Raw genomic sequence first — 20306 nt, forward strand, 5'->3', positions numbered from 1 at the left:
ACAAAGGACAGACAAGCTAAAATATACAAGCAGCTAGAGCAGGTTGTTTAAAAACAAACAGTAGTAATTAAAAAAAATACAAAACTGCAATGCTAAGGCATAAGCAGCCCACGTCGGGCACCAAGCATCTTCTCTTTCTTCTGCTTCCTGTCCACTGTGTGTTTGACACGGCGTTCCTCTCTAAAGATAAAAAGCAATTGTATAAACACGGATACTGCTATCCAAGGCATTTGAAAGACCCCCCGCATTGATATACAGCAACAGGAGTCACTGCATTATTTCTAAAAATCGCTCATGCAAGTCTGACATGACATTTCTCAATCTTGGTGGCTGCATTGTGGTTCCTCTGCAAACACTGCTGATAACTGCTAAGTGACGAGAGATCTGCAGGCAGCTTTTCCTACGGTAGGGGCTCACTCACCTTGTCTGCACTTGGTGCTGTTTGTAGTTTTTCTGGTGCGATGGGATTGTCTGAGATTTGTCCAGAGCTGCATTTTCCTGCATTGCTCCAAAAGGCTTCAGCTTTCCTATAGATGTAAAGTGATGATGTAAAAAAAGTGGATGGGGCAACCTCTAAATAAAATCTAAATTCTGACTATTCTAGTTAATCCTCAATACAAGGCACCAGGCAGTGAGTCCCTAGGTAATGTACCATTTGTCATGCAACTCCCACTTTTTTCATCACACAAATAAATAGCACGAGCGAGTGCCCTTACCCTTGTGTGGCTTGTAGGTGAGGGGACGAGAGAGGCTGGCCTTCAAGTCAAATGAGCTTTTCTTGTTGGTTGCTGGAGTAGTTGACGCATCACCAAAGACAAATGCAGACAATCCTGACAATAGTGAATGGAAATAGAGTAACAATTACACCCTTTAAAGAAGAGAGAAAAAAACAAACACAAAAACACCACCACACTACACATGCAACACAACAAGTGCAACTCTAAAGGTTGGATGTATAGAAATAAATCAATTTCAGCACACACTAAAGTAGCTCTTCAGATTATAGTTAATTTCCACTGAGAGCATCCTTTTTGCCTTAGACCACGGTTAGGGATAGAGAAAGTTACTAAGGTCATTTTTCAGTTTATGATTAATCATCTTGATACAACGGTGTGCATTCAGAGTGGCTTTGCTCTTACTTGGCGTTTTGTTGACAGTGGCTGCATTAGTCTCGGGCCTGATGCAGGTTTCAGACATCCTGCCTGGGTTGGGGGTGGGGGGGAATAGAGGGGACATGCGTGCAGGAGTCTTCACCAGAGAACGCTTGTGCTCATTGTCCTGGGTAGCCTGAGAAAACCTAACAAGACCAGGGTGTTAGGTGCACCCCACTGACTATTCACCACTCCCGTCTCAAGATCAAGGCATCCAAACACATAGCCTGCATCTTACCTGACGTTGATTTTGTTGGTTGAAAGGACGGTCGGCCTAAAGACACTTGGCCTATCTTTGCCCACAGCCTTGCTTGCAGAGACCTGGGTGAACCTGCGTTTGTCTGGAGCCGGTTTTCTCTCTTGAACACCTGGGCTGAACAGCGAGGCATGTCTGACAGGTGGCTTCTGCTGACAAAACAAGTTATGGTTTTGTTTTTTTGGTCCAAGACAAGTGCAGCCCATTTTGTGAAAAATAGGTTGGAGAGAGGCTTAAAGCCTCTTTAAGCCAGATTTTCTGAGAGAAAGACAACATACACAATCACAAAAAAACATATAGTACAGATTCTAAGAATAGTACAACTAGTAGCTAGGTTAGACATGCTATTTTTTATTCCATGCCAGCATCAGGAGGCTATATTCATGGCAGGAGCAAGGTTATAAATATGCAATAAAAATGGCTAAATAAATGAATGAATAAACAGAAACACCCAAGATAATAGAACATACAAACAAGTAAACAGTTAAATAAGATGCGTATCAAATGGTAAAAAAAATAAATAAAAATCCTTACTGACCAAGTGAAAACCTATACAGATGGCTGTAAATTAATCTGGGACAAGAATTCTTAAATTCCTTCATTTGATACATGATCATATTTGATCATATACTTCACTAAAAGCTTGCTGAATAATAGCATTGTCTGCGGACATTAAAAGCAAAACAATTCAATAACGTGCTTCACGAACAGGAGTCCTACATGACTAACAAAATGATGCCTCTCCATCATAAGTAACAAATCAAAGCCTCAATGTGAGTGCAACCCTAAACTACACTCCCATTTGTGGGCATATTCACCTTCAGCTCCTTGATGGAATTCTTCAGATCCTCCACCTGTTTGTTCCTCCTCTGCACATAAGAATCAATGGACTCCATCTTGCTGAAGTGCGCCTCGTGGAGTTTCTTGAAGTCTAGAGCAGACGGAGAATTTTTAAATAGGTGCTCAGCACATAATGCACTTTATGAAACGGGTCTTGCATGTCAAATGCTCAAACAAATATCATTCCTTCTGGTATTTTAGTTCCCATTACACCCAATATTCAGCAGAGACGCATGTGGCACATGTTTAAGGAGGTTTAATTATGAGCTCAAGCTTACAAATTCTTCAGTGTGTTTCCTTGATTCTGATCCACTCTGAAAATGTGGCATGCAACCAAATCTTGGCCCAGACAAATCCTTGTACTTTCCCCAAGACTCAGGTTCAAGATTCTAGGCTATCCTAACCAGAGATGTGTGGTGCATTTGTCAACTGAGCAAATAACCATCATTTGGAAACAAAAATGGAAAACAGGCCAACAAATTAGTGCCTTTTGTCCAACACTTTTCCACAATCATTGTCCCCAATGCCCAAACTTCAATTCAATTCAATTCAATATTCACAGTTCCTCCAGGAAAGTAGGCTACTTCATGTGTGAAGGGGTCCCCCCAGTGTAAATTGATGATGTGGAATGTAGAATTACTGGGAGTGATGGGCTTCAGAGTGGTCTTCTTCTTCAACAGACCCTCATGACGAGGAATTTTACCAGCAGCCTTCTTACTCACACCTGTGGAGAACAGAATACTGATCTACAAAACGAGGTAACTGCCTATTACAAAGCTAGAACCATTACCAGCAAGTAATACCAGACCTCAGACAGTACAGAGTTTACATGCACTCCCCGTGGTCCGCTGTATTTTTGGACAGTACCAGTCTACCTTTGTCACTTTGCAGAGTGGAAGCATCACTGATGGATGTAGGTTCAGTCTCTGCCTGGTTCTCGTTGGGCTCCTCAGAGGAAACAGAAGACACCACCTCCTTAACAGAGGACATCTTCCTCCTCTTGGAGTTCCTTCTGCTGTCCTCTCCAGTAGCCTTGGCATTGTCCTGCAAATTTCAGCACTCGGTTTTTTACTCAGTTCTCCTCAAATGCAAACAACAGAGACAGCGACAGAGACAGAGTCTTGCAGAGACAGCGATGTTATTTCCAAAAGACTTACTGGAGTTGGTCTCTCTTGCGGTTTAGGACAGGTATCTGTAACTCCGTCGTTAGAATGCTTCCTCTTGGCGTTTTTACCACGCGTTGCATTCTGACGCTTGGTGACATGCGGAGCGCTGGAAGGTATGGGCTCTTCCGCCGTCTGTGTCGGGGTCTCCGTATCACCCGAAGCAACGTTATTTCCCTGGAGGTGCGACGCATTTGCAGTAACTCATTTAGCTATCCATATTGCATGGATATAATGCAACTGAATAATGAATGGAAAGGCATGAAGCTGTACAGCGACGTTAACTTTACAGGTTAACTCACATTCTCCGAGTCCTCTTGTTCAAAATGCGTCTTCAGTGCCTTAAGTAGCTTCTCAGCCTGAAAGTAAATAATGTAAACACGGATAACATGGCTGGGAACTAGCTAGCTAAAAGACAATTGTAAATTAGCAAGCCAGACTGCATTAGCTACAGTGAGTTTCCAAAATAGCTAACGCTAGCTATGCCAGTCAGGCTAACAGGACCACTTTGTTTTTCTTATCATAGCATCCGATTTACCTTCATGTTAGCTTTTAAACCAACACTCTTGGCAAGCTGCTGCAATTCGGTATATTTAAGAGCGTCTAAATCCATCTTCATCGCAAATGTATAACAAAACTGTAAGCTGCGAATAGGGAAAAACGATCAAAAAGTAATAGATTTCAAACACGGTTTAATGCAGCCTATAGCTAAACTAAAAAAAAAAACATCGCGCCTGACGGTTAAAAATTAGTTTTCAAAAATCGACATTTTGCCTTTTGATTGGTAGGGAAGTTTATGACGACACATTATCAAGTCCAATAAAATTCCGTATTTTCTCTCTGGCGCGTTTATTGGTCCACACCATAAAAATATAGGCGGAGCATGGAAATAGAGTGCTGGTTGAGATTCTTTTCACGTGTGTATGTTGGCAGTTTTGCGCGTTTCTGTGAACTATGACTATTTACCAGATAGATTAACTTATTTGTACTTCGTTCGCGTAAACAATGTCCTCCAGAAACTCCAGTCTGGAAAACGATGAATGCGATAGCGCCCAAAGTAACTTAATAGAGAATCAGCTAAGAGTTGTGGAGCACACCGACCACATTATCAACTATCAGAATTGCACTGTTTTACTTTGTGCGAGATGCAATTTAGTGCTGTGTGACTCGCTAGGGGTTTGTGGGGACGCCAAGAATATCAAATCCATCATTTGTCTCAGTAAGTAAGCTTTCTGATTTCAATTAGAGATATAACCAGCTATCTAATTTTAACAGTTCATAACTGGTCTGCTGGGAAGATGTTTCGGTGCGTTCTGCCATAATATCCCTAAAACCGCGAAATACTGGCTGCATATTTAACCAACCATGCGTTTAAAACACTACCAGCATAAATAGAAACCACTGTCATGGTCTGTTTATGCAGAAGTTACTAAAGATGTGAGTGTGAAAGAAAAGCTCGAGGTGTGCTTGGAAGGACCTCTTGCATTTTGGTGAGTAGACGTTGTCCAGAAAACGGCATTTACTTCCGCTTGGGTACATAACATAATTTTTTTTTTTCTTCTTAAGTATATATATTTCCCTTTTCCTTTTTTTCCCAGCACTTATAAAGTCATTGAATGTGTTGGATGTTATCGTGTTGTGGGAGTCGTCCTTCATTCTACACCTCAACATTTGTCCTCTTTGCGGAATCTCTTCCTCTTAAGGAAAGAAGTGCTAAATTGGTGAGAAGAGTTAACATTTTCGCTCATTCTTGGAAATGTTTGTAAAACTAGCCAAAACTGTCAATTTTAAGATGTTGTGAGTGCTTACAAGTACAAAATTTGTACATGTTATTGACTGTCTTTTTACCCATTTAGCTACCTGTTGAAAAATGGCACAATGGTGAAAGCTTCGAGAATCAGCTTTGAGAACAGACCTCTCAAAAAGAACATCAATGAGGTAATAGAACTTCACTGACAAGTGAAACCTCTACATTAATTGTCAATATCTTCATTCAGTAACATCTTTGCTATCCTTTGTTGGGGGAGATTGCCATCAGTATTCATTTATGCAGAAGTGGAAGAGTTATGGTCCACGTAAGTTCTTCTTTTCCAATTTTTCCTATGGATCATCTATCCAGCTGAAGCAGGATCTGGAAGCTCAGCTGAAGCAACTGGACCTTTTGAAAGGGATGCTGGGAGAGATGAGCATTGACAGAATGAAAAGGAGATTTGGAGCCACCACCAGTCACTCCACCTTCTCCGATAGTGATGAATAATGTCTGGTTCTACTGTTCATGAGTGTAGACCAACATGTGCAGTTTACGTGTGTTATTGGCAAAAGCAACACAAGGTTACCTCAGATGGTTATATAAGTTGTTGTTGTTGTTGTTGTTGTTTAACAGCTGTGAGGAGTTATCTGGCTTGAAGAAAACAGTGTTGGAGAAAAAGCTTGTTTCTTTATGTATTGCATGTTTTTATTAATTTAACCAAATAAATGTTATTCCTATAGTTTTAGTGCCCCTTTCCATGTAAATTTCTTTATCACAAGGAGTAGGTTCATAGAAGGAGCATTTTATGTGAATAAAATTATTTGGTTACTGCAAGTCAGCACCATCACTTTAATAAGTGCAAGTTAAAAATAGTATATGATGTCAGACAAACACAATCAGGTTGATGTGGGATTGGCACCATGCTGTTTTTATTGCTAAATTTCCAATACATTTTTTTTTTTTTGTTGTACAAAATCAAAAAGAGGTTCATCTTAGCATGCTCAGCGCATTTGTAGTGCATAGATTTAACCAAACATACAGTATTCCCACTCTGTGCCAAAGGTGGCAATGCAACTTACAACAGGTTCAAGAAACATTAACTTAAGATATATTAAGTAATGATTTTATACACAATGTGATGGTCAAATTGTAACAGCTGATTTGATTTGACCCAGAAATGACATTTCATTATCTTTTATATACATCAAATTTAAGTTGTATGCTTACCATATTCCTATGCATTCTACTCATTCAGTGTAATGTGGTTTGCCTACTGTAATGTCATCTGCTCATAGTATTAATACAGCTTACTAGTCTGGCATTTCTAATTTCACCTCATCATAGATCATGCAGTTAATGCATTTCTGTCTCTCTAGAATACAGATGAATCAGAAGTAAACATTAAAACAACAGTAAATGTTTAGAAAAGCATTAAATGAAAAATTGTATCAGATTTACTGATGACATCCAAAATCTTACTGGTCACAGTGGGATCTATATGGTTTATTCAACAAAAAAGCAAAAATCTTTAAAAACTGATGGGCCTGCACCTCTGAGGAAAAAAGAAATTACTTGAATTTGTCACATTTCTGTATTGTTTTTCCAAGCAAAGCCCAATTATTGCATGCATGCAGCACAACACATTTCTTACCCACTTCTACCATGCAGCAGCTATTTTTTCCTGCATTCCCATATAGAAACACCAAAAAATACTAAGCTTACAATTAACTATTGTACATGATGGCCACTGATAAGCTTGCTGTGGTGTCTGAAACAAACATTGGCATCTATGACTTATGAAGATACAATCTGAGTGTCATCAACAGCTAGCCAATACACTGCTCCTATTGCTTTCCATTACAACTGACTGCATATGCAATTTCTGTGCGTCTGAATTCAGTTTATGCTGCTGTATGGTTTTAACAACAAACATGCAAGTGCATAATTATACATTAGCATTCCCAACTACTTTTCCACCATAAAGGTTCTTAATGTCAAAAATACTAGGTTTCAGTACTACATTCACAAATGTTTTTGGTTTTAATGACTGATGAAAATAGTTGGTTTAATCAACAGCTGATGTTAGGCTTCCCAGCATGGGAAGCTTCAATATCTCCTATCAATAAACATTAAGAATTGTTATGCAGAATGTAACAGACCTTAAAACTCACCACACCTACACATATGCTACAGTTTTTCATTCCACAATACAGCATTCTGGCACTACATGCATAATATTATTGCTTCTAAATAACTAATGTAATACATATTATGGCTTGCATATCTGTAGGTGTAACCTAAAAAATATACTTTTGCATTCCGGTCATTGAGGTATCTATCTACATTACAATATTTTGATCATTGTAGGCTATATGCTATTTGACTCTTCTACTTGTTAACTAAATCTAGTATTTGTGCTACCTGGAAGCTAGCTAAGTAACTTTCCATCTAATGCTGAGAGGAATCTGCAACCATGTGTAAGACAACAGTACTTTACATTGAATATTTCACTTCCTGTTATCCAGATTTAAAATGCAACTTTGTCATACTTACTACTTTCACAATATGACTCAGTACACACACCCACAATTTACAGCATCTGACACAGATATATCCATCTTAAGCACCATCTCTAGCATAATCACTGAAGGAGTGATTCGGGATTTAGACTGCTCAGTTTGTCCTCTACAGACTCTTTCATGTCATCGAAAATAGCAGTTAGAGAAAGGTTTGGCATCATTTTTCTTAATAGGTCACATAAGGGTGGGAGACACTGATCAACACAAAACCCTCTCATATTTTTGTACAACACTTACAAAGAGTATCAGTATTATGCTGTTTAAAGAACACATCATTATCATGCATTTTGGCATTGTTTTCACATAGGTAAAACTAATGGCTACTACCTTGCCCAGATGAAGGTTCTTTTCGATTTAGGGGAAATGATGTACACTAGCTAATGAAAGAACACAGCTGTTGTGTGATGACAAATAAAACATTAATTTTCTTTCCACAAACCCAGACCCCTCTTCTCAGGTCTTGGATTCACCCATCGCTATCCCGAGTTCCCTACTCTCAAAACTAGCAGAGGGATGGGTGCTACATGCACGGTGGTAACTAGCCTAACCCTTTATCTGCATAACTCTTTATGCTAACATTAATTATAACGTATATACTGTATTTCAACTACAACTACTTTACTCGGCAAGCATCACGTCCACTCATGCATGGCCACATGTAACGTTGGCACAACAAATCCCGCTACAGTAAAAGTAAGCGGATGAATCTATACATCATTTAATGGAAGACATTGGTGATTTTGTTGTTTTTTTTCTTCACAAACAACTCGTCACTTGTTTGTACAATATACACATTTATCTCAAAACAGGACAGAATAGGGCACGCATATTGCACAAATCCCATGTTCCTGGGCACTGTACCCAGGAGCTCCAACGTCCTCAGTCTCAAACAGGAGTACACAACTCACTTGCTGTATTTATTTTATTATTGTTTGGTACTATCCATCAGTGTATTTCAGATGGTGATAGTCAGCCATGTACCAACCTCCCAACTCCCAAGTGGGAATCATAACCTTGATAATAGTCTGAATTTTGCTCTAATCTGCTTTCTAATTAAAAAATTATGTAGCATAGGGCTTCTGTCAAACAATGTTAAAGTTGAGCAAGTTATTACTTGGTTGTAAGATGTACACAACATAGTGGGAAATCACCGGATTCCTACAACCACTCCTAAGGAAGTCTTCAATCTTACAAAGATGCTAAATATACTGTCAACACACAATTGACTTTGCCTGTAAATGCAGTTCTCAAAACATTGTCCTTCCAAGACAGCACAACCAAAAACACTAGCATGTCCATACAAAGTACCTTCAGTAAAACAAGAGCTAATATATTTTGACAGGAAAAAGAGGAATAAAGCAGCTTGTTTAATATTGCTTAGCTAAGGAGGTTAAAGCTAAGTGGGATGAGTTGTGTCTGTCCATTTTTCTGTGCCAGAAACACATTCCTGTGTCCACTGTACCCATACAGGTACACATAATATAAATAATTCCCTCCGCCTGTTCCTGGGTCTTTACATCCTTTCTCGGAGCAACAGCTCAAAATTATGAACAACATGGTTCACATTTGCAGATGTTATGTTAGCATAGCCAATGCACAAATTTTAAAAATAACTCTAATAAGCATTCAGTTTGAGTCTTGGAAATCTAAAAGAAAACCTGGTGACCACAATTTAACACAAGGGACTTAAATCTTCCTTATTTCAACAATTCCATAATGTACATGCCACATTTAACTTACACAGGTTAACTGGACAAAGAGCAAGAATTTCCATCAAATCCAAGTTAAGACTATTCCTCTAGCAATCCATAAGGGGAAGAGCACTGAATTCCTAGCTGAAGTAGTAGAGTACTGAGTAGAAGTTTGTCTGTTCTTTCTAGAAACAGCTTGGGAGTAAAAAAAGTCACCAAATACACAAGATAAAGTTACACATATAGTGGATTGTTGTTGTCTATGTACTGACAGATGTAGGAATGTTCTTCTTGTAAATGTTAGCTATTATGAGAATAAAATTAGCAACCCTGGTTCTGGGCTTGAAACTATTCAAAGGTGTGGAGCCAATACATATTAAATATTTGGGGAGTACCAGTACTGCGGTTATCTAATGAACAGTTAATGACAGTTAAAAGGAAAGTAGTGGAATAAAAACATTTTTAGTATCCAAATTGTTCTCATAAATACAAACTGTAAACGGAAGAAGGCCTTGTTTACTTGACTTTTGAGATAAATGATTTGCAGTTGACGCCCCCATGAGAACGGAGGATGAATGAACAGGAGGGGGGTAGGGGCGCCAGCGACGTGTCCAGACTTGAGCGCCGAAGCAGCCCTCATTACTCCGACTGGGAAGATTGGGTAACAGTTTAGCGGACCTGAAGGCAATCAGTACGGGGAAGGCTTTAGCATAACGATAACCCGTGCGTGATCTTCACGAAATATAAAGTACATTTGAAATAAAATAGTGTAAAGAATCAGACAAGGAACTCACCCGATAATGGTTTTTGGTATGCTCAAGTCTTATGTATGCCAAATCGTTCTCTTAGAAAGGCAGGAAATGAAACGAGTTCTATAGTAACAGAATAATGTGTTAATGTTGCAAAAAGACCATTATCGTTAGGAAATTTTGTAAATTATCGATAAACGCCAACAATTTCTTGAATGCAAACGGACGACAATTGATTTGTTACAATGTAACAACACTAGCGGTGTTGTGAAGTTAGCAGGGATGCCAAGTCTGTCCCGACACAGCACAGGATAAAACTGCTACACAACTTGAGGAATGCACATTTGTTATTTATATGAAAAAATGACTCGATCCCACCTCTTCCCAATATGTGTTCATGTAATCCTGACGACATCAAAAATATGCTGTAATGTCAAGCGAGTATCAACATGGTGCACGGGTAAACAAAGAGCATGCATTTCCTATCAGGATTTTGGACAAGAATGTCATACCGTCAAACCGCTCCCGCTGGTGCTTCACTTGTTTGTCAAAGGGATAATAGGGACATGTAGTGCATCCTCTCGATGTCTGTCTATGGGGCAGCACGGCCAGGCTTGCCCCCCACCCCCAGGCTTGGCCGCGTTTTCCACTGTCGGAGGAAAGCTACGCCATTTCGCTCCTGTACTAAATTGTTCTTCCGGAATGACAGTCTCTTCATGCACTGTCTCAATGAGCTGATTGCGTGGGTGTTCGATCAATCAGAGTTTAAGACCCGCCCTTCGGATTTCTGAAACGTCCGCTACTGTGGAATGAATTCGCGTCAGTTTTAGGCCTTAATTAATTTTAGGCCTTAGTCTTATGTTAAGACTAACATAAAATATGCATAAAGAAAGTAATATCAAGATTTTTTTAGGCAACATTTTCAGTTTTTTCATCAGATATATGAAATCCATTACAGATAAAAAAAAAACAACCATTTGCCTTATTGTCAAAAAGATGGTAATGGTAAGTGGTTTACAATGTATATATATATATATATATATATATATATATATATATATATATATATATATATATATATATATACATAGAGAGAGAGAGAGAGAGAGAGAGAGAGAGAGAGAGAGATTTATATGACATAATACCAATTTTCTGTATGATCACTACCAACAACTTGCACTCCAAAATCTTCACCACTGCCCCAGCATATGGTCTGAAAATTGCTCTCAGGATTTCATCTCCGTACCCAACAACAGTCAGGGTACCATTGGTTATGACATGTATGGGTCCTGGAGGAGTTGGACTCCCTGTACAACATTAATGGGCTGCAGGTACCGCCTCATGGTACAGCAGTGACAAGAACGCTATCATAATGGAAAACTACAGTACTGTAGAGAAGAATCAGTCAGGACAGATAAGGAGAGTAAATGTCTGTGGCCACGACTTACAAAAACGTTCCCTTTTTGGGGACTGTCTTGCTTTTGCCTCTCCAGTGCGGTCAGGGAGAACTGTCACTTTCATTTGCAAGGGAAACTTATTCACAACCGCTTATGCTTCCTATCTGGACAGATTGGTAACCCTGACGTTTAATTGACTTGGTGTTATACCAAGGTGTGAAGGTGACTTGGTGTGAAGATTAAATGATCTGTTAATTCCTGAGCAGTATAATTTGACGGTCTGTGTCTTTAAGGAATACACACCGCACTTTCCTCGTGTACTCGCGTTCGCGCACCCGTGTTCATCACATCTGTGTGTAGTGCAACATCAACAGAGCAGGATGAATACGTTCACTATCATAGAAGTATTTTTTTTTCACAGTTGATCCTACTTAACCCTGGGATAAAACAGCGGATAAGAGAAGCATAGTTCTGTTCTGCAGTGATCGTATTGAAACTAAGTCGTACGCTGACGCTGGTAAGATTGTGCGGATTTTAAGTTGACATAAGTTGATAGAGCGAAAGCACGCTAGCTAGGCCGCAGTCTTTCGCGCATGTGTGCATTTAATAGCTATTTTAATGGATGTCTGAACTGGCTTCTTGGTTATCGTAAGCTTTCGATATAAATATTTATAGAAACAAACGCTTAACCTGAACATTGAAACGTTGCTTCAGCAAAAAGTTTGCCAGATAACGCATCAGTCCTGCTTTACTAGCTAGCTACTCGTTTAGCTAGCTTGCTAACGAAGGTAACAATAACAAAGCTCTTGTTTGCCCTGACTTGAATAACAAGTCAAAACTGGACATGTGCTCGATTTTTTTTGTTTCTGTGGATTGCGAAATAACACCAAAACAAGAAAAAAAAATCTGTGCGGTGTAGCTGGATAATATTATGTGCTAGCTAACCTAGCTAGTGACATCGTTCCCCTTCGCGAATATATCGCTAGTTAGCTAACCGCTAAGTTGCTTAGCGCTTCTTAAATTACTTGGGTGCATGTAGAATGCATAGCTAGAAAGCTAAAGAGCTTATTGATGATTATTCAGATGGGCGATAGATGGTTATATCGATTTCAGATTAATCTCACATGAAGTAAAATATTTGCATTTAGCTATGAACATGGCTGCATTTCTTTACAGCGAACTGGAATGCTGGTGATGGTTGCTGACTGTATCATTGGATTGTTTATAGGGTTTTGTAAGGGGTTAAATATACCAACAATTATATTTTAATTTGGATAATATTTAATATTATGTAATATTTGGATCCACGAGGGAGCATGTATTATGTTTTTTTGCATAGCCTGAATGGAACACAAACAGACCAGTGTTAGACTGCTGTCTTGTGAAGCTACTTGAAATGGGTTTTGACAGATTTTATTTCAGCCAGTCATGTCATTTCCCAGAGTATAAATAGCTGAACTGTGCAAACCATACTTTCCAGCTTGGTTTAGTTAGAACTGCATTGTACTGTTTTGCCTTTTAAAACCTGCTTATGTAGTCTTTGTTGATGTTTTTGAAAGGTTGTCTAAGGATTGTCTGACCATAATTTTCACAGATTTTATAATGTACTGACACATTTTGTAACCTGTAAAATGAGTCACTTGAAATATGCTGCTGATTGATGCTTGGTGACCTTGCATAATTGAATTGGAAAGTGATTACTGTAGATATGAACAATATACCGAGAGTACTTAAAGTCCAGTGTTGAAAAGATGTTTAAAATCTCCTCAGTACCTGAGGAGAGGACCTGTTTGCTAGTGCGAAAGAGGAGGTGGAGCCATTTGCAATGGCAGGAGGACGGAGAGGAGCGAACAGAACAACATACTGTCGCTCTCCACTGGGCAGTGAGACGGGCTCTGTCAACAATGGCAACCATTCGACCAGCTCACCTGTGACTGGCGTGAGGTCACGGACAAGGTGAGGCGTGTGTGTGTTTTTGTTTGTCTAGTATTTAGGCCTGCAGTCCTGATTCGACTGAATCTTTTTCTAGTGATGCTGTGACATAGGTGGAAAAGTCAGTGTTGCAATTTTTTGCATGTCTTTATTCTAAATGTGTATTTGCTGTATTATCTCCTTATTGTTTCTCCTAATTGAAAGGAGAGGTTGACTGAAAAGCTTATGGAGAGTTGCATATCAGAAGACAGTAATTGCCAAATAGCTTGTTTAAATCAGTTATGAAAACAGTTCAGTTTACAGATCACTGATTATGACTTGCTTGACAGGCTTTTTCTGGCACAAATTCTGACTGATGGAAATGGAATGCTTGCGGATCACATTCTGATCCCGACCTAATCAACTGGTTCAATCTTAGCATTTAGTCTTAGTCTCACCTTCATGCAGTGTTCCATAGTGGGTTTTGCAGTCAGCATCACTGATGAATGCACTTGGAAGAGCATACTACCTGATTGCTCTGATGCATCGCTTGGTAACAGGCAATCAAGGTAGCCTGACATCCTTCCCATCATTGAGAGTGAGGCCAGCTGATCTCTTAGGAAGCAGAAGCAGTGCTTTAGCTGGACAAGCCACTAGGGGGCGAGTGGTTTATTTGTTCACGTGTACTTCCATATGTGTTCTGCTTGAGCATAGACATAAACTTGTTTTGGTTCTATTTTACCTATGCAGTATGTCTTTTTAACCATTGCTACATGTTTAGCTGTATTTACAATTGATTCATAATGCTGGTGCCACGCACATGCCGTTAATCTGCATCTGTATTTGGGCGGCAGGAACGGCTCCGGGACCGGGATACCCAGCCCGCCTCTTGCCACACAGACGGTAGTACCGCTGAAGCACTGCAAGATTCCGGACCTCTCCGTGGACAAGAATGTCCTGTTTGAGCTGCACCTCTTCTTCTGCCATCTTGTAGCACTCTTTGTACACTACGTGAACATCTACAAGACGGTGTGGTGGTATCCGCCCTCACACCCGCCCTCGCACACCTCGCTGGTGAGTTGTGGGGTCACTGATGGCTTGTGATGGGGACGGGTGTGCCAAGCTGCCTGAGGGTATGTTGCCATTGGCGCTTGAGCCTGTCTGTACAGATCGATGCTGAAAGGTAAAATGTTTGTTAATTGTTATTGCAGAGTCTAATTTTGTAATTTTGAGCGCTCTGACAAATCTTGGAGGTTCCAGTTTAGTCTTCTGTGGGTGTTTTGGTTTGTCACCGTGCTCGCATCATATAACGAATGTTAATAATTTTGTTCAAAAACAGCACAAGCCAGCCTTTGACCATGTAACATCAAGTCACATTGCAATCAGAGTAGCATGTGTTTTAGATGTAAACAGTCCTCAGCTATAGGGTTGCTAAATCCTAAGAAACAAACTGGAATGTCTGTGAATGTTCGGCTTTGTATGCACATGCAGTCTTAAATGGCCAAATCTACAATATCCTGGCATTATATTCAATAGGGTGTTTTGCTGCTGGAAGAAATAATTGAAACATTTTAAAGTAGATTGTAAATGTGTGAATTTATTTGGAATTGATGATTGTGCAAAGTAAATCTGGTAAATGTAGATCACCTGCTAGTGCAGCTGTGTGCTAGCAAAACAGCAACACAGAGTCATGGATTGGATTCCCATGGGTCACATGTACTACCATACTGATGAATGTATCACTCAGGATAAGAGCATCTGCCAAATTCTGTTCTGTGAAATCCAGCACTAGGTCATGCATGTTGCACTTGATTCATTGGAATGATTTTTTTCCATGATGTGTTTTCGTTATCTTTTAAAATATCTGTGCAAAAATGTGTATGAAAGTCCTGGTAAATCTGACTATGTGGTTGTGTTTGTGTGTAAATTTCCAAATTTCTTCATTTTCCAGAACTTCCATCTAATTGATTATAACATGCTGGTGTTCACCATCATCGTGCTGGCTCGCAGACTGGTCGCGGCCATAGTGAAAGAGGTAACTTGCTCAGAGCATCTTCCACAAGCAATCATGAGAGGAGTGTTGGTATATACCTCTTTTTGAACTTCAAATGTTCATTTAAATTGGCTCTTCATCAGTGGAGCATAGCTTCTCATCAAGTCGGTACTAAACAAGTTAGAATTAAGAATAATTGACTATTCTTTCCCTGTCACTTACACTCATCTCCTCCTACCCCCCCCCCCACACACACACACACATTTACTCTCTCTCTCACTTCCTCTCTCTGTATGTAGGCATCTCAGAGTGGGAAGTTGTCCTTTCCTCACTCCATCTTCCTGGTGACAGCTCGCTTTGCTGTGCTGACCCTCACCGGCTGGAGCCTGTGCCGTTCTCTCATATACCTCTTCAGAACGTACTCAGTCCTCAGCTTGCTGTTCCTCTGCTACCCGTGGGTGCTCCGCCTCCCGATCCTCCCAGCCCAACCACAGCCATGATATTAAATAAAGACAACACTTCAAGTTCAAATGAACTATGACACCCCACGTTAAGCATATGTCTAGATCAAAAAGAGCCAGCGGTGAGTCACTGGGTTAGTTTAGTGCCAAAACCTGGATTGATCCATGGTCAGGATATTGGCTGAAATCTCATACTGGTGGCTGATTAATTTTTTTTATTTGACCACATGTGTCTTGCACATTTGGTTTGGGAAAAGAGATCTGGTTCTGTTTCTGGTTCTACTGCAGTCTATTTTTATGTAGGATAAGTGTACAATAGTTTTATTTATGAGTGATGCACTAGTGCGTCTTGCGTCTCAATGTGCTGTAAGTTTTCAGACCAGTGGAATGTTAAATCCGTTGACGTCGATGGTTTCTCTCTTCGTCAGGTTTGGAATGTACATTCCATTCTTCCGGCCCAGCTGTGACATGCGGAGAACGGGGCCCCTTTCCCCCATCACCACAGTCACCTCCAAGGAGGCAGGGGGCGACAGCGGGCGTGACTACCTCTCTGTACTGAAGGAGACGTGGAAGCAGCACACCAGCCAGCTGTATGCCACCCAGCCCATGCCCACGCACGCCTGCTGCCTCTCGCCAGACCTCATCCGCAAGGAGGTGGAGTTCTTGAAGATAGACTTCAACTGGCGCATGAAGGAGGTTCTGGTCAGCTCCATGCTGAGCGCGTACTACATTGCCTTCGTGCCCGTCTGGTTCGTGAAGGTGCGTGAAGGTGCGACAGTCATTGGGCCATGATTAAACCACTTGTATGTAATCGTCTGATGACTTGAACCCTAGGTTCTCAGGCCTGTCCACAGAGACCCTCACCCAACCTTGCCTTGCCAGAACAGGTTACATGTTTTGGGTTCTGTTTTGGCTCTTCATACTCCTGAACCAAGTCAGCAAGAGCTGTGCAGCTTTTCATAATGCATGGCCCAGCTGAGGGTCGCAGAGGACTGGTTAGAGAACCTCTACCTGAAAGTGACAGTGTGTTGGGTGCTTTATAACTGGCAGTTCCTCTTTAAATCAGAGAAAATAGACTTCAGTTTTTAAACTTCCGAAATGCATGTTTGTGTGTTTTTGTTCAGTAGAAAGAGGTTCTTGGAGTCCTGCTATACTTTTGTGAATGAGTTGTTTGTTCATAGAGCACTCAGTATGTGGACAAGCGCTGGTCATGCGAGCTCTTCATCCTGGTGTCCGTCAGCACCTCTGTGATCCTCATGCGGCACCTGCTGCCACCGCGATACTGCGATCTGCTCCACAAGGCCGCGGCCCACCTGGGCTGCTGGCAGAAGGTGGACCCCTCGCTCTGCTCCAACGTCCTCCAGCACATGTGCGTTTCAAACCTGGGGGCCGGGGCCAGGAGGGTGGGGGGGGCTTATGCTGTGCTAACTTTAGTAGTCAGGAAAATACTGTATGGCTTTTTTTTCCACTGAAGAGCCAAATAGTTGCCATGGCTACAATGGTTACTGTCTGTTGTTCTGCTAAATAAGGACTCTGAAGCACCAGAGAAAATCTAGACTAGATGGTAGTTACTGCATATGTTTCCCGCTTAACCAGCAAACTGCTGGGGTTTTTTTTGTTTCTGTGTTTTGTTTTTGTTTTTTGCTTTCCTTTTTTTTTTTTTTTTTTTTTTTTGTCTTTGCTTGAGCTAGAAAGATACATTGACGTAAATGTCAAACATGTCAGTGAACACCTACGTCTTTAAGCCATCCCTCCTAATATTTCTGCTGCACTGAGGTCATCTAACTGTGCTGATAGAACTGACCATGCTTTGTAAGCAGCCCATGCCAGACTGCCACAGGTAGAAATGACACTGGGAACAGCTGTCCTCCTTGCTCCAAACCATTGGGGCCTGCAGTGGGAAAGAGTCCTGTGTCCTTGGGGCAGTTTGAGTGCTCTTTCCTGACTTGAGTTACCGGAATTAGCAGACCAAAGGATTTGAGGTTACGTTGTTGTGTGCTTTACCACTTGCTGTTTTTTTGTTGTTGTTGTTGCTCACCCCTTTTGGTCTTCCTGTGTTTTCAGATGGACAGAAGAATACATGTGGCCGCAGGGAGTGTTGGTTAAACACAATAAAAATGTATTTAAAGCCATGGGGCACTATAACGTAGCGGTACCTTCAGATGTCTCACATTACCGCTTCTATGTAAGTAACCGCTGTGTACTTTGGAGTCCAGTAAATAAGTAGTTCTCTGCACCAGCCTTGAGACCCACTACCCCACACTGTTCCGTGCATTCCGTGACCCAGCACACACGATCCATCATCATATAGTCATTAAGCCCTTATTGAGCCAAATCAGTTGTGGGAGTTGAGGGAAAAATAAATTGAATACCCCTATAGTAAATGAACGTTTTTGGAAATGAGGCATTACTGAGCACCACCACCGGACTATTGGGGTTATATGGACTGAAATGACTTCCTATAAAATGACTGCTCAGAATGTCCATCATGTGTGCTTCATGTTGGATTCATGTTGGATAAAGTCACATTACTTGATTTACTGTTTACCACATTTGGTAAAAGGCTTTATAATGTATTCTAGAGACTCAAAAGGAGATGGTTCCCATCACCCCTATAGACATCAAGGCCCTTATTTATCAGAGCTGCAGTTGATCATTTCACTGATAATTTCATAACTCCACAGATTCAACATGCTTGTAGGATCATAATACAAATATGGTCACAATGCAGATATATTTTATTGTAATAGTTTAACAACCTAAGAATTGTTTCTGGTTAGATCAAAATGGTTATCAGTATTATCAGAGATCTTAGTCATGAAAAATCAGGAAATAATAATTGCACACATGGGTATCTTTGTACTAAAATGGTAGGCAATTCAATTTGATTACTGTCAACAAGAGTAATGTGTAAATGTCAACAGCATTTTGCAGACCCCTTTATTAATTAATAATCAGTCCTTTGCTAAGTACAGACAAATTAATTTTTTAAAATCTGGATTTGCTTCCTTCCATTCGTCTTCAATTTTGACTATGTGATGCTAGCCTTTTATTGGCTTACAACCACTCAACCTGCATGAATTAGGGCTTGTCTAATGCAGATATTATGTATATGATGAAAGATCAGGGTGCGTTCTTTGCAAGTAATATGCAAATGCATCAGTGTGCCAGCATTTTGTTTTCAATGAGCTGAAGCTGATTCGTTAAATCTGCCCAAATCACAGTTCGTTTATAACTGAGAGTTTAGTGAATTGGACCTAGGGTAGTTAATTGTTCAGGGTGGTCAAATCTGCACCCTATTGTGCCTGTCTTTGATGAATAAGGACCTACATTTACATGGGCTCCATTTAGTCTAAAATACATCATTTTAGTAAAAGCTTTATTCCATTAAGTCATGTAGCAGAAAGCAAATGAATGAGTGGCTAACGTCATTCTAAACCATGTTTTTACAATGGCCTTCCACAGAAGCCAAATGTAGCTATGTGAGAATAACCATAGGCAGCTTCGTTTACAGACAGTAATGATATATATATGCAGTACCTCTTCCCTTATGACCACTGCCTTTTCTCCTACAGTTCTTCTTCAACAAACCTCTCCGAATATTGAACATCCTCATCATCTTGGAAGGAGCGATGATATTTTATCAACTGTATTCACTTATGTGTTCAGAAAAATGGTACCAGACAATATCATTAGCTCTCATACTCTTCAGTAACTACTATGCTTTTTTCAAACTCCTCAGAGACAGAATAGTGTTAGGGAAGGCCTATTCATATTCTGCATCCTCAGATCACAAAGTCAGTTAGAGGGAGCTTAAATATTTTTCTTTTTGTCAGCCATCACATTGGAGCAAAAAGCTTGCATGAGAGGTTTTTATTTTTTTCTATAACTTTTTTGGCACTATGTTTATGTTCTGACCTGCAATGAAATAAAAAAAAATATTTTTGTATTTCTTCGTCTGGTTCTTTTGTGTAATGTTATTTGGACTTTTTGTGTTCCGTTATCAGGCTCAACCTAATATTAGGTTCAGACAAACCTAATGCTTTTTAAAAATATGATATTGAATGGAGAAAGATAATACATTCGCTGGTTTTACAACCACTACCACCGGCCAACAAAGCACAGTTCCACTCCTTTCATCGACAGACGGCGATTTTATACGCTAGCTCAGAATTCAGTATTACTATTGTAAGTGAACTGAGGCGTTCTTCACTGTAATCGACTATCAAGTAGATATGCATAGTAAGCAGTTGTTAGAGACGTTCACATAAGGTGTAGGTTGATGAAGTTAGGTTGCGTCATGATTTCAGTGTCGTAAGTCGTGCACAGAAATTGTCCTGTCTCTTTAAATTAGAAGCGGCGCTC

General features: G+C 40.3%; 3 protein-coding genes and 1 long non-coding RNA gene across 5 annotated transcripts; 2 read left to right on the forward strand and 2 right to left on the reverse strand.

Annotated features, from left to right (window-relative positions):
• Positions 1-28: 28 nt before the first annotated feature.
• Positions 29-4128, reverse strand: nusap1 (nucleolar and spindle associated protein 1). 2 transcript variants are annotated; one of them, XM_027008195.3, is made up of 11 exons: positions 3949-4128; positions 3713-3769; positions 3405-3587; positions 3123-3291; positions 2888-2971; positions 2226-2338; positions 1390-1556; positions 1140-1297; positions 717-830; positions 422-527; positions 29-180 (listed from the first exon to the last, which is right to left on the reverse strand). In XM_027008195.3, exons 1-11 carry the CDS (start codon positions 4027-4029, stop codon positions 93-95), a joined length of 1320 nt encoding a protein of 439 aa, XP_026863996.3. In that variant the 5' UTR covers positions 4030-4128; the 3' UTR covers positions 29-92. The 2 variants fall into 2 exon arrangements, with proteins under 2 accessions (XP_026863996.3, XP_026863995.3); XM_027008194.3 differs by having other exon boundaries at positions 1390-1559.
• A 175-nt stretch (positions 4129-4303) lies between these two features.
• Positions 4304-5993, forward strand: oip5 (opa interacting protein 5). The gene is made up of 5 exons (XM_027008224.3): positions 4304-4629; positions 4834-4900; positions 5009-5131; positions 5267-5348; positions 5530-5993. The coding sequence occupies exons 1-5, from the start codon at positions 4416-4418 to the stop codon at positions 5665-5667; spliced, it is 624 nt and encodes a 207-aa protein (XP_026864025.2). The 5' UTR covers positions 4304-4415; the 3' UTR covers positions 5668-5993.
• A 74-nt stretch (positions 5994-6067) lies between these two features.
• Positions 6068-10868, reverse strand: LOC113576252 (uncharacterized). The gene is made up of 3 exons (XR_003410493.3): positions 10692-10868; positions 10225-10302; positions 6068-10108 (listed from the first exon to the last, which is right to left on the reverse strand). It is a non-coding gene; the product is annotated as an uncharacterized LOC113576252 (long non-coding RNA).
• Positions 10869-11904: 1036 nt separating this feature from the next.
• tmem39b (transmembrane protein 39B) lies at positions 11905-19890 on the forward strand. Its single transcript, XM_081724718.1, has 9 exons — positions 11905-12093; positions 13347-13532; positions 14342-14561; positions 15439-15522; positions 15780-15934; positions 16370-16700; positions 17123-17310; positions 18006-18126; positions 19517-19890. The coding sequence occupies exons 2-9, from the start codon at positions 13402-13404 to the stop codon at positions 19745-19747; spliced, it is 1461 nt and encodes a 486-aa protein (XP_081580844.1). The 5' UTR covers positions 11905-12093; positions 13347-13401; the 3' UTR covers positions 19748-19890.
• The last annotated feature ends 416 nt before the right edge of the window (positions 19891-20306 follow it).

Source organism: Electrophorus electricus, chromosome 12, assembly GCF_041902795.1.
Source record: "Electrophorus electricus isolate QZ-2024a chromosome 12, ASM4190279v1, whole genome shotgun sequence".
NCBI classification, from domain to species: domain Eukaryota; kingdom Metazoa; phylum Chordata; class Actinopteri; order Gymnotiformes; family Gymnotidae; genus Electrophorus; species Electrophorus electricus.